The sequence below is a fragment of the Passer domesticus genome, chromosome 4 (genome assembly GCF_036417665.1).
Source record: "Passer domesticus isolate bPasDom1 chromosome 4, bPasDom1.hap1, whole genome shotgun sequence".
Taxonomy (NCBI): domain Eukaryota; kingdom Metazoa; phylum Chordata; class Aves; order Passeriformes; family Passeridae; genus Passer; species Passer domesticus.
The window spans coordinates 23,699,869-23,713,605 of record NC_087477.1 but is presented as its reverse complement, the minus strand read 5'-3'; the positions used below and the strand labels follow the sequence as shown (position 1 = coordinate 23,713,605).

Sequence of the window (13,737 nt, the reverse complement as noted above, 5' to 3'; positions counted from 1 at the left end):
CCAGTATTTTTTTTTTTTAACAAGTGAGGGAAGAAGTAGGACAATCAAATAATGGACTTGTTACCTACATTAGTACACGCTGCTGCAGCGTAGCACACCTGTGGTGCCCCTTTTTATGAATTATTATGTTTGTATTTACACACTATCCTGTTCCATGTTCTTAACATTATTAAGATGCCTAGGGAGAAAAAGTTTTGATTTCTGCATGAAGAGATGCTCTTTGCTTAAGAGAAAATTTTGTGTTGCAGCGCCGGCTTGGAGATGCTGCGAAGAAAGCAATCAGCAAGCTGCAAGTCAGGACGATCAGGAAAGGTGACAAGGTAATTTTTCAAAATTCTTGTTACTAAATTAAACTCTATGCTGAGGATTCCTTTAGACCTCTGGGACAATGAGGCAGAACAGAAATGCCAATTGCTTATTTAGCTACTGTGTCCTTCAGGTGGGGAAGGAGTGGAAGTTAAATGAAGCAGGGTGGGGAGAGAGGGTGATTTGGTTAAAGATGCAGAAAATTCTGAAAGTTAAAACATACCAACTAAATCTGCCTGCTTCCCAGTGCAAGTTTCCAGCTGGAAACATGTCAAAAAATCTGACTTGCTGGTTTTGAAATGCATTACTGGATTTGCAATCTGCTTCAGTGAGTGTTTTACTTTGTCACATAGGCTCTTATATGAAGAGATTAGCTAACAAAATAAAAAATGAATATGATGAATATTCTCTTTCCTGTAGGAGACTGAGCCAGACTTTGATAACTGTGCTGTTTGTATTGAAGGCTACAAGCCCAATGATGTTGTCAGGATATTGCCTTGCAGGTAAACTGAATGTGCTTTTAGCTTTAATAATCTCTACTTCAAGAAAGTCTTTGCTCTCACACTGATGAGATTACCTGAGAACTTGGGGAGGGAAGGGTGAGTTTATTATTTTGGCCTATTCCAAATCTGTTGGTAAAGATATCTGAAATGCCTCTTTATTCAATGTGAAGTGAAACTAGTGATGGTGGTGAGACCCTGAGGGTTTAGTATGGTGGTCAGAAATTTTATCCGACCTGAAAGTATAACAAAGTCTTTAGTAGGATTTTTAAACAAAAGTTTTGATTTGTCTGTTTTCCTCACTGTTTTTTATATTAGAATAAATGCCTTAGGAAAATTTCCCTCTGACTTGAGAGTGAGCCCTGGCCACAGCAGCCAGGGATAGAGCAGGCTCCTGCTCCCCATTGAGCTACTTCTTCTGCTGTCCTGGGCCTGAGAAAAAGATGACTTTTGACAGAAAAAATCCCCAGCCATAGAAAGAGATGCCTCATGTGAAGATGCCCTGTGCAGCACATCCACCTGCAGTGATGTGACACAGGAGTGCAGCCTCTAGCCACCCCTAACAGCTGTACTCATCTTTGTGCTATTGTACTGTCATTTGTGAAGTGCTACCAGTGGAGGATTTCTCTAAGGAAATCAATTTCTTGAGAAATTTCCTAGGATTAGTTGCCCCTAGGAGAGCAACAGCAAGTGTTTGATTTCCATAGAAATACAGATATGAAGTGCTGCACATATACAGCAGAGATTTTATTTTTCAATAGAACTTCTTTCTTCTCCTGAGTCATGTTAACTGGTTTGAGAAACCAAAATACTTGTTTATTTTCCTGCTGTGTTGTACCCTAGTAGATATTTGAATGTTACAAGCTGTCCATTTCTGTTACTTCATGTGATTCATTAAATCTGTTTACTGCCATCACTAAATGGCTAACACAAAACAACAGATTAATCATAAATTTGACCTACTGCAAATCTCCCACAATGACAAATTGCATGTGAACTCTTTTATGAGCAGACACAAACACATCACTTCATGAAGCAGAAATACAGAAAAATGAGAAATTACCAGAAAATGTGGACCTTGGTTTAGCATCAAGCCTTTTTGCACAGAAGGAGAATAAAGCTTGGAAATTTTGCATGACAGAGACAGGCAGTGTTTTGAGGTAGATCTACAACAGCTTAAATATATGTCTAAGCTTCAGCTTTTACTTGTGTCCCACCTCATAATTCAATGAGCCTTTGTAATCCACGGCATTGCGTCAAGCAGAGTGAATAGGAAACACAGAGTTAACAGGTGGTGTTTAGCTCTTGGCTGGCTTAAAAGGTCACCCAGAAAATGACTCATGCTGAAAGGGTAGCAGTAGCTGAACTGTCTTGTAAAATACCCACAGTTTGAGCCTTAGTAATCTGGAATTATAAAAACTCAAAAATCTTTCTCAAGCAGCTATTTCACCAACCCGGGCTTTCCTGCTACACAAACTGCAAGGGCAGTGTTTTACATACTTGCATGGGTTTGAACTTCTGAAACATGAAATGGTACTCATGATTCTTTCTGCTGTTTTCAATCTCATCTCCTCATCCAAAACAAAAAGGAAAGTGGATTCATTTCTGTTTCTGTGCAGTGAGTAGGAGTGTTATATCTTGATAAAGACCTACAGACTCTGTAGTTTTCCTGCTGCAGTATCCTCAATTAAGCCAGGTGCATTTTCTACATGGGAACCTCATTAAACCTCCAATATAGCAGTGGATGAGTTCTGAAGTCAAAAAAAATACATGTTTACTAGGACTTGGGCTGTTTTCCCAAATGTCCTCTGTTTTCTGCTGGCACTGGGATAGCTGTTTTTATGTACCCCACTCTGGAAAGCTCAGAGGAGAATTCCAAGTGAACTTGTGCTTCTTCCTCTTTGTCTTCGTCAGGCAGCTCCCACAACTGACTGAAGTAAGAAACTTCACAGAGTGCATTACATAAATAAGGAATGACACTTGATAAAAGTATAAAGTGTTGACTTGCAGCTGGTTTTAAGTTTAACGGTAGCAAACATCTCTGAAGTTGTCTTTAAGGGCACTGACACAAGATCAAATGTAACCAAGTTCAAGGTTCCTAGAATGACATCTCTTGTCACAGCCTTACTTCATTCTGCTTGTCTTCCATCTCCAGTTTCAAAACACCATTGCTTTTTCTGCTGTAGCTTTGGAGAAAGTACTGCTCCTGCTGCTCCCAGTCTGTGCCTTTTACTAAACTTTTACTTTAAACTTCTATAGAGAGGCAAGAGATTTCTTTCAACCTTATCTCTACTGAGTGCCTCATAGGTTCTTTTTTTTGCTTTTTCATTTCTTTCCCCAATAAACACATTCTCTGACCTCACTCCAGCTCATTCTTTTCCCCTGAACTTTCACTCCATGAACAACTGTGAGTTCAGAGAGTTATCACTCCTGCTCTCCCTTTTTATTAGCTTCTGTGAAAATTATTTCATCACACACTTTCTTTTTGATTCCTTCCTCTCACCCTCATCATCTTTTGTCCTCCTCAGAAGTAAATAATGCTGTACAAGCACCCCCCAGAATCTCAAACCTTCTTGTTGGATACTACAGTGGTACTCAGTCTCTCACTAATAAAAATTCTAAATCCTTTACCTCAGCCCTAGATCTAATCCAGGCAACTGATGCTCTTACTCTAAGGTTCAAGGATATTCCTCTCTTTCTGCATAGGTGAGACTAGGAGTGGCAGGTGGGAGTAGAATAGTTTCCTTTAATCTGGAAAAAAAGCCTCTCAAAATTGTTGGTATGCTGAACACTTTACAATAGTTGTACTAAAACTATTATTATTATTATTATTATTATTATTATTAGTTTGTTTATTTATTTATTTATTTAGGGCTGAGTGTAGAATAGTTTTTTTTCTTGTATTATTAAAATTGCATCTTTTAAAAATAACATAAATACATTTCAAACAAAAGCAATGTCTGGTTTAAAAATGTGAAGTGCTGTTTAGATAACAGCAAATGGAATGCTCTGGGACTTTGAGGTTCTTTTGCTTTGTGCTCTGTGAGCTTTGCACAGCCATGTGCAGCCACAGGAGAGTGCAGCACAGGAGGGATCCCAGGAGGCCAGCACCTCTGGAACAGCACAGGGGCGCTGGCACGCACATGTCGTTCTTGGCAGCTTTTTCCAACACACTCTGCAGTCTCCCAGGATGAAGAAAGCAACCCCCCTGATAATTTATTGCAGTGCTTCATTACCTTGACTGTGGTGAAGCCTTTCTTATTGTGTAACCTGGATCTCACTTGCTACAGTTTAAACAGCTTCATTGTGCTTCTTATCCCTGGGGGAGATGAACAGTTGTTTCCTTTCCCTTTGTATGAGGTTGGGACAACATCTCACCTTCCTCTCTGTCAACTCATCAATTGCAGTTCTTTTGCAAAACTTTTCAAATCAATATCAACATCATTTTGCAATGAATGTGGTTGCACACAATAGTAAAAAAACCTGTATTTTTTTCTAGCTTTGACTTTGATTTTCAAAGCTATATCCTGAGCCCGAGTTTGAAACATCTCTTACTGTCTTCCTGTATGGGTCATTACTTCTGAAATCACCCATGATGGCTCTATCCTCTCCTTCCATTTAAAACTTGCATCAGTCAGAACTGCAAAGGGAGGGATTTTTGTTGAAGTTGATCTTTTTACATCTTTGTCTTACCATGGGACAGTGAAATACTGCAGTTGCTCTCGTTTTACTTTATGCTGACCCTTCTTTTTCTTGAATTTGGAACATAAAACAATTGACAATCTGTTGAATGCCATAAGCATGTGCATAGTGCTGTACCTAATAAATTTTCAAATCCAAATCTGCAAAGCCTGCCGCCTTGCTTTTCTGCACAAATGTTTACATGTTCAAAACAGACATTATAAGAGCTCTAATTGTATAATGCAGTACAAAAATTTTAAAAGGCAAATCTTCATCTGATATTCAGTGGCATTCCATTATTCTGTGAATTTTTGTCAAATAATCAAGTTCCCTCTGTAGTACATATTAAATCTGAAATTAATGGAGTCATAATACACTGTGCTAAATTAGTATTGAGATGTGCAAAGTGACAAGATCTGTCATGTTTTTAAATTACTTTGATTTATTTTAGAATATTGTTTTTGAAGCCAACTTTAGGAACAGTGAACTTCAGATTTTAAAGTCTTTAAGGCATGAAAGTGTTCCAAGCTTTTGATGCTCAACAAACATCATGAAATTCTCTTATATGAACCCCGGTTTGACTGAGGTTTTCAAAGCTGGAAATGAAAACAAAAGGGAATTTTCTGGTCTCTGGTAAAATGTCTTGGTGGAAACTATGCATTTTTTATTCAAAACAGATTTTGGAAATCTGTTTTGTTTTCTGAGAGCTTAATAAATATCTCAGGTTTTCTAAACTGACTGATTATCTTGGCACAAATGTGCTTCAGATGTTTGCCAATAAGCATATTTATGAATTTGATTATATAATTAAAGAACACCAATCACTAACAACAGTTTCTTTATTATTTCATGTAACTGAAAGGTATGACATAATGAATTAACATTGAACTAACAAACTCAAGAAAATCTGTTGGTTAGACTTCTAAATGTAAAATTACAGATGCCTAAGAACTGTATCTTTATGTTTTCACCTATTTAGAATGCTTTTCTGATAATGTGCTGAACATGCCCCTCCTAAGATAGAAGGAAGGAAATGTTAAGCAGGACAGAGACCAAAATTTGGTTTATTTGTTTTTATCCATTAGGTCAGGTTGTGTTTGGAAGTACAGCTGTGAACTTCAGTAGCCTTAGTAAAGTAGTGGCTTAAACTTCAAATATCACAATGCTTCATTTGATTAATCATATTGACATACAGGATCAAATGAGGTTTGATACCCCAGCCAGCTGATATAATTAGACTGGTCTGAACTTCCAAGAATATGTTTGCCCTTTGCCATAGTTGTATAAAGTGACACAAAGCACAGGACCATGTAGTGACACATCTGCTGACCTATTCAGCTGAATAAGTAGCAGTTAAATATTTAGAGTTACTTTGGTACATTAGGTGACTCTGGCTTTCTCAGAGATTGCATTTCCTTGCAGAGACTGGTATGTTCCCTGCTCCAGGCTGAGCCTTAGGATCATACAGATATTTAGGTATTTCAAGTCCAACAATAGACCCAGCACTGCCAAGCCCACCACTAAAGCATGTCCTGAAGTGCCACATCCACACCAATAAAATACCTCCAGATAACACTTCCTTGGGCAGCCTGTTCCAATCCCTGACCACCCCTGAGGTGATGTTTTCTTGTATTCCTAGTAGAAGAATATGCTCTCAAGAGAGGATACAGTGTGCCAGTCAGGTACACACACTGAATATCTCTACTGTCATTATCAGTTTGTTAAAGGCAAACCTAAACAAGAAACTTTCAGATGCTCCACCTGATTAATGTCTAGGAAAAGTGGTGCCCAGCAGCTACAGGGCTCAGGTAGCTGCTTGGTGGTAACCTCAGACTCAGAACAGGATTAACAGCAATTCCTTCAGGGAACTGTGTAGGAGCTCTCTCTGATGGGCAACTTCTAAAGAGCAGGGAAGAGCAGAGAGAATATTTATAAAAACATTGTACTGGTTTTTCTGTTTAAATGGAAAGTTGGGGTTTTTTTCAAATGAAATTTATTTCTTTATGCCTCTGTCCTGAAAATACTAGACCCTCAATGGCTTCACATTTAAATTATGTGTAATTTGTCAGGTTTGTCTGTAGAACTATTAAGAAAAACTAGCATTATTTTTACCTTTTCCAGCAAGCAGCTTTTGTTTGCTGGCAGCCTTTAACATTAAAAGAATATCGGGTTTGCTGATGCATTTTGTGTATCTTCTGTAAGTTTCTTAATTATGTGCATCTTCTATTCCAAACACATTGAAATGTGCACATGTGCTTCAGTTGCTGCAGGAATCATTTTAGCCTTATGTGCATAGGACCTCGTTCTACAGTCCTTGAAGAGGTCACAAACTGCACCAGTTGAAATAATCTCGCTTGAAAGAATTCGAGCTCAAGAATCATCTGGTACTAAATGGTAAATTGTGCTGTGGTGCATATGAATTAAGATATCCTGGTTTTCATTGCAGGCATCTTTTCCACAAGTCCTGTGTAGACCCCTGGCTGCTAGACCATCGTACCTGCCCGATGTGTAAAATGAATATTCTAAAAGCTCTAGGGATTCCGGTAAGCACTGCAGAGCAGCCCGTCAGGGCAGAGGGGAAACACCAGCCACCTGAGTATATCCCTAGCCTTTGCCTGTCTGTTCCCATCTCACTCTTTTTGCCATATGATTGAATAATTAATTGATTTATTAAGGGAAGTACAATTGGAAATGTCTGATTCTACCTCTGTCCTGCACCCCACTAGTATTAGCAAGGAAAAGTGTGTGTGTATGAGTGTTTTTTGGGATTTCTGTGTCTGTGGCTGCCTGCTTGGTGAAGCAGAAGATTGTTCACTGGTGTTTTGATGGATTTATAGACTCTTTCACATAGCTTTCAGGACTGGATTTATTTTTTTAATCATGCTCTCGGTTCGAATATTAAAGCAGAAATTCTGCAAGTGAAATTTTCTCTGCTATACTCATCAAGGACAACAAATTGCTCATTCTGGGGAAGCAAGTCCTTTTTCTGTCAAATTTCTCTTAAAGTCTATCTGAAGCAAGGTCTGTACTCCTAATTCCAGTTAAGGGCCCTTTTTCCCAGTTACTAAGCATGTGGTGGAGCACATGACATACAAGAAATTGTTAAGCTCTTTGTTATTTGGAACATTCAAATGTGGTTAGAAACTGCCAAAGTAATTGATCTTTCTAAGTCGCATGTTTGTGTTCAGCTGGTGTATGTCCTGTCTGCCATACACTTTCCCAACTGGAGATATCACCAAGCTCAGGGGCTTCACTAGGAAGGAGTGAGTCACTGTCCCTCACTGTGCAAGGCTTGTGAAGTTCAATACTGAAACACCTCCAGTTGGTGCATTACCAGGTGCTGTAAATAGCCCCCTGAGTTTCAGTCAGTGATGCACCAGTTCACATTTGAAAGAGCTATATAAAGTAAAATAGTTGTTGGGGAGCTGGTATAGCCATTCTCAGAGAAATCAGTTTCATGGAGACGAGGAAGCAGGTTGCAGGCAGATATGTTTATAAACCAAATATGATAAAATCCAAACTGAAAACATGCAAAGTAGAAAAAGAAGGAGGGCATTGTAGCTAGGGTAATTCATCAAAACAGTTTGGCTACTTTTTCTGCTAAATGTGTATATTGTCTTTAATATATTTAGAGGTTATGCAACTGTTAAATCGGGGCTTAAGATCAAAAGCCCAAACAAAGGCTAGCTCTGCCATTCAGCATCTCTGCACCTAGGCTTAAATACAGAAATATTTCCTCAGGTTCTATCTCAGCTCACAGGCCTGCTATGAGCAGTTACACAGGGCTTTGACACCTCTTCTCCCTACCAGTGTATTGTTCCATGGCTTCCCTGTGCATCTGACAGCACCATACCTTTTCTGCTCTCACACTGGCCCGTTCACGTTTTTGTCCAAATTTGTCCAAATTTGTCATTAATGTGCTCTTTATCCAGCTTCATAATCAGGGCATATAGACAAACCAGAGCAATGCTTTCTGGAGGCCTGCAGTGAGATGTTAAAGGCTTCCCAGAAAGTTTAGTGCTGTTGGAATTTACATCCAGAACACAGCTCTCACTGGCTTCACTGGCTGCTGCGGAAGGCTAAGCGTGTCCACAGGCTGTTTGAGGCTGGGCACAGCTAGTGGAATAAAAAACATGCCCAGAGGCCATGTGTAGAAGTTTTGGTTTACATGGCTCGATTTCATTGCCTATGAACAGCTCTGTAGTGGCAGGTGTAGAAGTACCTAATTGCCAGGAATAATTGAAACACCATTTCCTCAACCACCGTTTCCCTTCTCATAGCTCCCTTTCCTCTGCTGTACAGTACAGCAGAACAGGGATCTAGCTTGCTCTCCTCACTGAGAGCTTTATGCATGGAGCTTCTTTGGAAATAATTGTACTGAGCATGTAATTAAAGATGCTGCTGTAACCTACATGAACAACTGGTTCAAATTAAGATTTCCAAATCAGCTGTAAAGTTGGTCTGTCTTAATACTAAAAATAAAGCACTTGGATGTGATGTTAATGTTCCATTAGCAAAGGTTTTTTTAGGGGATTTTTTGTATGAATTTCTGTAAAAATTTCCTGTAGGTTATTCTCATACAACAAGCTGAAAACAGCCCTCTTCATCTCTTGGAGGGAGCAAATTGGTGTACATAGATCATTTGATATGTTCATGAAGGGAGAGTCTTGTCCCTCAAAGTGACTTCCAGTAGGAGCTGCTGTCCATGGGAAATTGGAGTAAATGGTAGCCTTTGTGTCAGGTTTCCTGTGGTTTACAGCAAAGGACGTGGAGGCATAAGAGCATCTGGTAGCTTGAGGGTTAAAAATTCCCATACTGCTATCAGTTGCTCCTCTTCCTGTCTTTTTTCTACCTTCTCTTTCTGAAATATACCTCAACTCCTGTTTGTTCCTTTCCTACCTTATGCTCTCTCCTGCTTCTCCTCTGCATAACCCCTCCTGCCCAGCCTGTGTCCTTTTGAGCTCCTGCTCAGCTCCCAGGACTTGTTTTCTACCTGCACAGAAATCATGTTGTCCTCATCATTCTCACTGCCCAGCACCAGCTGAGGACAGCCCAGGGTGGGCATCATTCCTAAGGTGTGCTTTCTGGTGTTCCCGTAAACCAAAAAGCCACCAACACACATGAACTGGTGTTTTTAGAGACTCATCACTTAGCAGATGTCCATAGGCTGCTGTGGGAAAAGATATTGCCCTCAAAGAACCCATAAGGTTCTAAAGGCTTCTCTGTGAGAGGTGGCAAACATTTCTGTAGAGTGGATAAAGCAAAATATCATTCCCTAACCACATTCTTGAGTCTTGCTGAGCCCTCTTAGCTGAAATTTCCACTCATAAAGAAGAAAAAAGCCTTAGGCAGGCATCAAGCTCTGATGGGAGACTTGGGTGCAAATTTGCCAAAGCCTTTTTGGAGGCTTTTACAATGGGAGGAATGAGGAAATCTTACCGTAGACAGGCTATAGGGTTTTTTTCCCTGCCAGCTGCATGTTTGTCCTATGGTTGTTATTAAAGACCTGGCTTGCTTGTCTGTGGATATATTGTACTTCATTTAGCAGGAAGACATTGGATTTTCTAGGATTGGTTAAACCCAAAATATCTAAATGTTTCAATTCAATTCACAACTAAATTCTGCATTTACTTTGTAATAGAAACTTCAAATATTATCTACCCTAAGTTCAGATTCCCCAGGCAGCCATGAGGTACCAAAACTCCTGCACTCATCTTCACAGTCACTGAGCACCCCAACACCTCCACTTTTCTCCACAGCACTCTGCAGCTCCAGAAGATTATTAGCTATCTACCAGCAAATGGTTGGCCTGACCTTTTCCACTCTTTGCTGGAAAATCCAGCTCAGACTACACCTGCAATATTTGAAAAGGATTATTAGTGAAAGTGTCTTTCACTTTCAAAGAGCTACCTTGCTATTGGGACAATCATATCACATGAAGTAGTTTCCCTCTGCTTCTTCCTCTTTCCTGCAAACATCTGCTGGATATGCAGTCAGCTGCATTTTTGGCAGCAGATTGTATGACTTGAAGCTATTCACTAAGAGCCTTAGCCAAACCCTCTGAAGTCAATACAAAGCTTTCCCTTGACTTTAGTGGAATTGTGCTCTCAAAGCACTTACATGCAGGAAACAAGTGAAACCAATTTAATTAAAGTTAGCAACTGTATCTGGGTCACTCTGGCAGCCAAAGCCATAATGGTTTGGGGTTTTGTTTTTTTGTTTTTTTGTTTTTTTCTGATCAGTATTTAATATAAATAGTTTTACAGCATGCTCTTAGTTTTGGGTATTTTTTTAAATTAAAATTATTCAGGAGTAAAGAGATTAATTACATCAAGCAATATTATTTTTACATCTTTAATGTTGATTTTCAATTATAATCCCCTCTTCAAAAGGTTTAAAAGTTTGTGATAAAGCCCCATTCTAGGAATAACTGGAATCGGAGCAAAGGACAGACATCTGGTCCCCTGAAAAATGGAAATAATTTTTCCTATAGGAGAAATAAAAATAGGCCTTTGTTTTTAATATACACTGTCATCAAAAGTAAATTAAATTTTAACTTATATTCTGAAAACATTGTTTTATAATAGCTAAGAGAGGGGGAAAGAGTGATAAGGAATAATTTTGGAATAATTTTGGGTCCCTGTCCTACAGATAAGTGATTGGTACTTCACTTGGAAAAATACAGATTCAATAAGTTTCATTAACACCTGGTATAGTTGAATATGCCTTTTTTATCCCAAATCTGGGGCATTCTTGCTGCTTGTGGACTAGACTGTAGCCAGACAACAAAAATTCTAGTTTTCATTCCAAACTTCAGTTTGTAGATCCGAGACTGCTTAAATTGCCTGTCTTTTTCATTAGGAACACTTGTGAAAAAAATACTTAAGAGGTGACAACAATCAAACAGGGAATGTGTGGAAAAAAGAAAACATGCTAAGTTCCTGATTCTGGGGGGGAAAAAAGTAAACATATGGTAGCCTTCTGTACTTGAATTCAAGGGGATTTCTCTTGTGCTTAATGTTAAATCTCTCTTTAAGCCTTTGCTGTATCATATTTTGCTTAGTTTCTTGGTGCCTGCTGTTGGAGATAAGCAGATAGTGAGATTTTCCAAAGTGCCTTGGCATGTGAGACAACTAAGCATAGGAAAAAAATCAGATCCACCAAACAAAGTACAGCTCCTCTGACACTGACCATTTGAATGTTGGGTTTCCAGTCGAGCAGCTTAAGCCCTGTTTCTGCTTAGTGCTGAGCAGAGGGAAGGCAGAGGGAGAAATTCATACCTAGGGTTAGGGGATAAATCACACAGCAAAAATGTCTCAAACCCCTGAAGTTATAGAAAACCTAAGTGACGGATCCAGACTAGCTGTCTGATTCCTGGAGAATAAAGATAAATGGGAACAACTTAAATTAATGTTTCCTAGCTTAACAAGGCATCCACATATTGCAGCTCAGTCTTGCTTTGTCTCTCTGAGGACTGGTCTTGCTTCACATAGCAAGAAAGACTGAATCAAACAATGCTCTTCAGTTTCCTATTCTTGTCTGCTTGTTTCTTTTCTCTATTTTGTAGGAAATACAGTATTAGCAAACATCTTTTGATGTTTAGAAACTTGTCTTACAAACAGTTTTAGCTTCTAGTTTTGCACCACACACATAGATGTACCCACAGGCAGTTCCTATTGAATTCTTATTCCTGTAAGCTCAGATACTGGCTCTGTAAAATGTATATTTGAAAAAAATAATAAATGTTAAATACAATCGTTCCCCTTCAGCTCCTGTCTCTGTTTACATTTGTGATCTGATTCAGCAATCTGCCTATATTGAGCAGATCATACCAATAAGTGAGTTACTTTTTTTAATGTGCACATTCCTTAACCCTTTTAAAAGCATAAAGAAGAATGTTTAGCAATTGTAGGTGAGACAGTTTCCATGGCATGGGTCTCTCTTCCAACAGATTGTATTAAGTACATGAAGACCAACTCTGTGTTTCTTCATTATATATTTTCATTTTCAATACTAAAATAAAGCCAAAAAATCTGACGAAGAGGTAAGAAGTAAATTGAATCTTTTTATCAGGTAAGAGCTCGTTTTTCTCCTTTTTCTTCCCATTAGCCAAATGCAGATTGCATGGATGATATACCTCCAGACTTGGAAGCATCCATAGGAGGACCGCCGACGAACCAGATCACAGGAGCCAGTGACATTACCGTGAATGAAAGCTCTGTGGCCCTGGATCCCCCAGCCCGGACCGTGGGAGCGCTGCAAGTCATCCAGGACGTAGACTCCTTTCCTCAGGCTGGCGAGAGTAACTTCACAACAAGCAGTAAGTTCCAATTTCTGGCAGGATTTGCACTGAAATAAATGTCTAGAAACCCCAACCACAAACCCGTCTCTAGTGAGCAGCCTTTGAGGGCTTTTCATTGGAGCAATAGCCTTATTTTAAGCCCAGCAGGAATCTACAGGGTAAGGAAATTTAATTATCATGTGTTCTGCTATACTGGACTGATGGTCAGAGTTCCTGTACTTGAAAGCCTGAGTGAGTTAAACAACACTAATGATTTGTACAATAACAAAAGGAGAATTTTTCATGTATTTGAACAAGTAATTCTCAAAATGTCTGCATGTCTCTCTGTTCCTAAAAATTATGTTCTCTGTTGAAAAGCTGCTTCTGACTCTTTAAAAGAAATGTTGTCAGCTGTTTTGAGTGAGGACTGTGCTAGTCTAAAATTCTCAATTTTAGGCAAAATAGCAGATCAGTAGAAAATACCTATCTATTTGATACCAGTTGGTGTACTGACAAGACTATTATAGAAAATCACTAGATATACTTGAAGAGAGGTAGAGGAATGTGATAAAATACAGTTTTGTGTAGGTTCTGGAAAAAATACACATTTTCAGTGGTTTCTAGGTACTGCTATGGTCCTGGGCATGAAAAGGAAGGTAAGTAATAATATCATATGTAAATTCAGGAGATGGCACTAGGCTGAAATTATTTTACATTACTCTTCCTACTCTGTGGAGAGACTTGATAATCCCATTTTCTCTCATGTGGCCAGTGTCATGGAAGTGAAAATAACTTCTAGAAAGACTGGACTTGTGACCTTAGATACTGGTGACCCAGAATTTTACATTCTGTTTTGTGGATTTCAGGTTTCAGGTGTGGTCCTTTTATGGTCTAAGTTCTGGATCCAGCAAGGGGTGAGCAGCAAGGTTATAATCCCAGCCCTCTTCCATGGCCAGCTGCCAGCTCGGG

The 13,737-nt window shown here is 39.2% G+C and overlaps 1 protein-coding gene across 1 annotated transcript in view; it reads left to right on the top strand.

Moving 5' to 3' along the window:
• The window catches only part of RNF150 (ring finger protein 150), a 113,465-nt gene that overhangs the window by 70,090 nt on the left and 29,638 nt on the right, over positions 1-13,737 (top strand). Inside the window, exons 3-6 of the mRNA XM_064416563.1 lie at positions 249-320; positions 727-809; positions 6,934-7,030; positions 12,597-12,807. Coding sequence (XP_064272633.1) covers positions 249-320; positions 727-809; positions 6,934-7,030; positions 12,597-12,807 — 463 coding nt within the window. The remainder of the gene's footprint in view (positions 1-248; positions 321-726; positions 810-6,933; positions 7,031-12,596; positions 12,808-13,737) is intronic.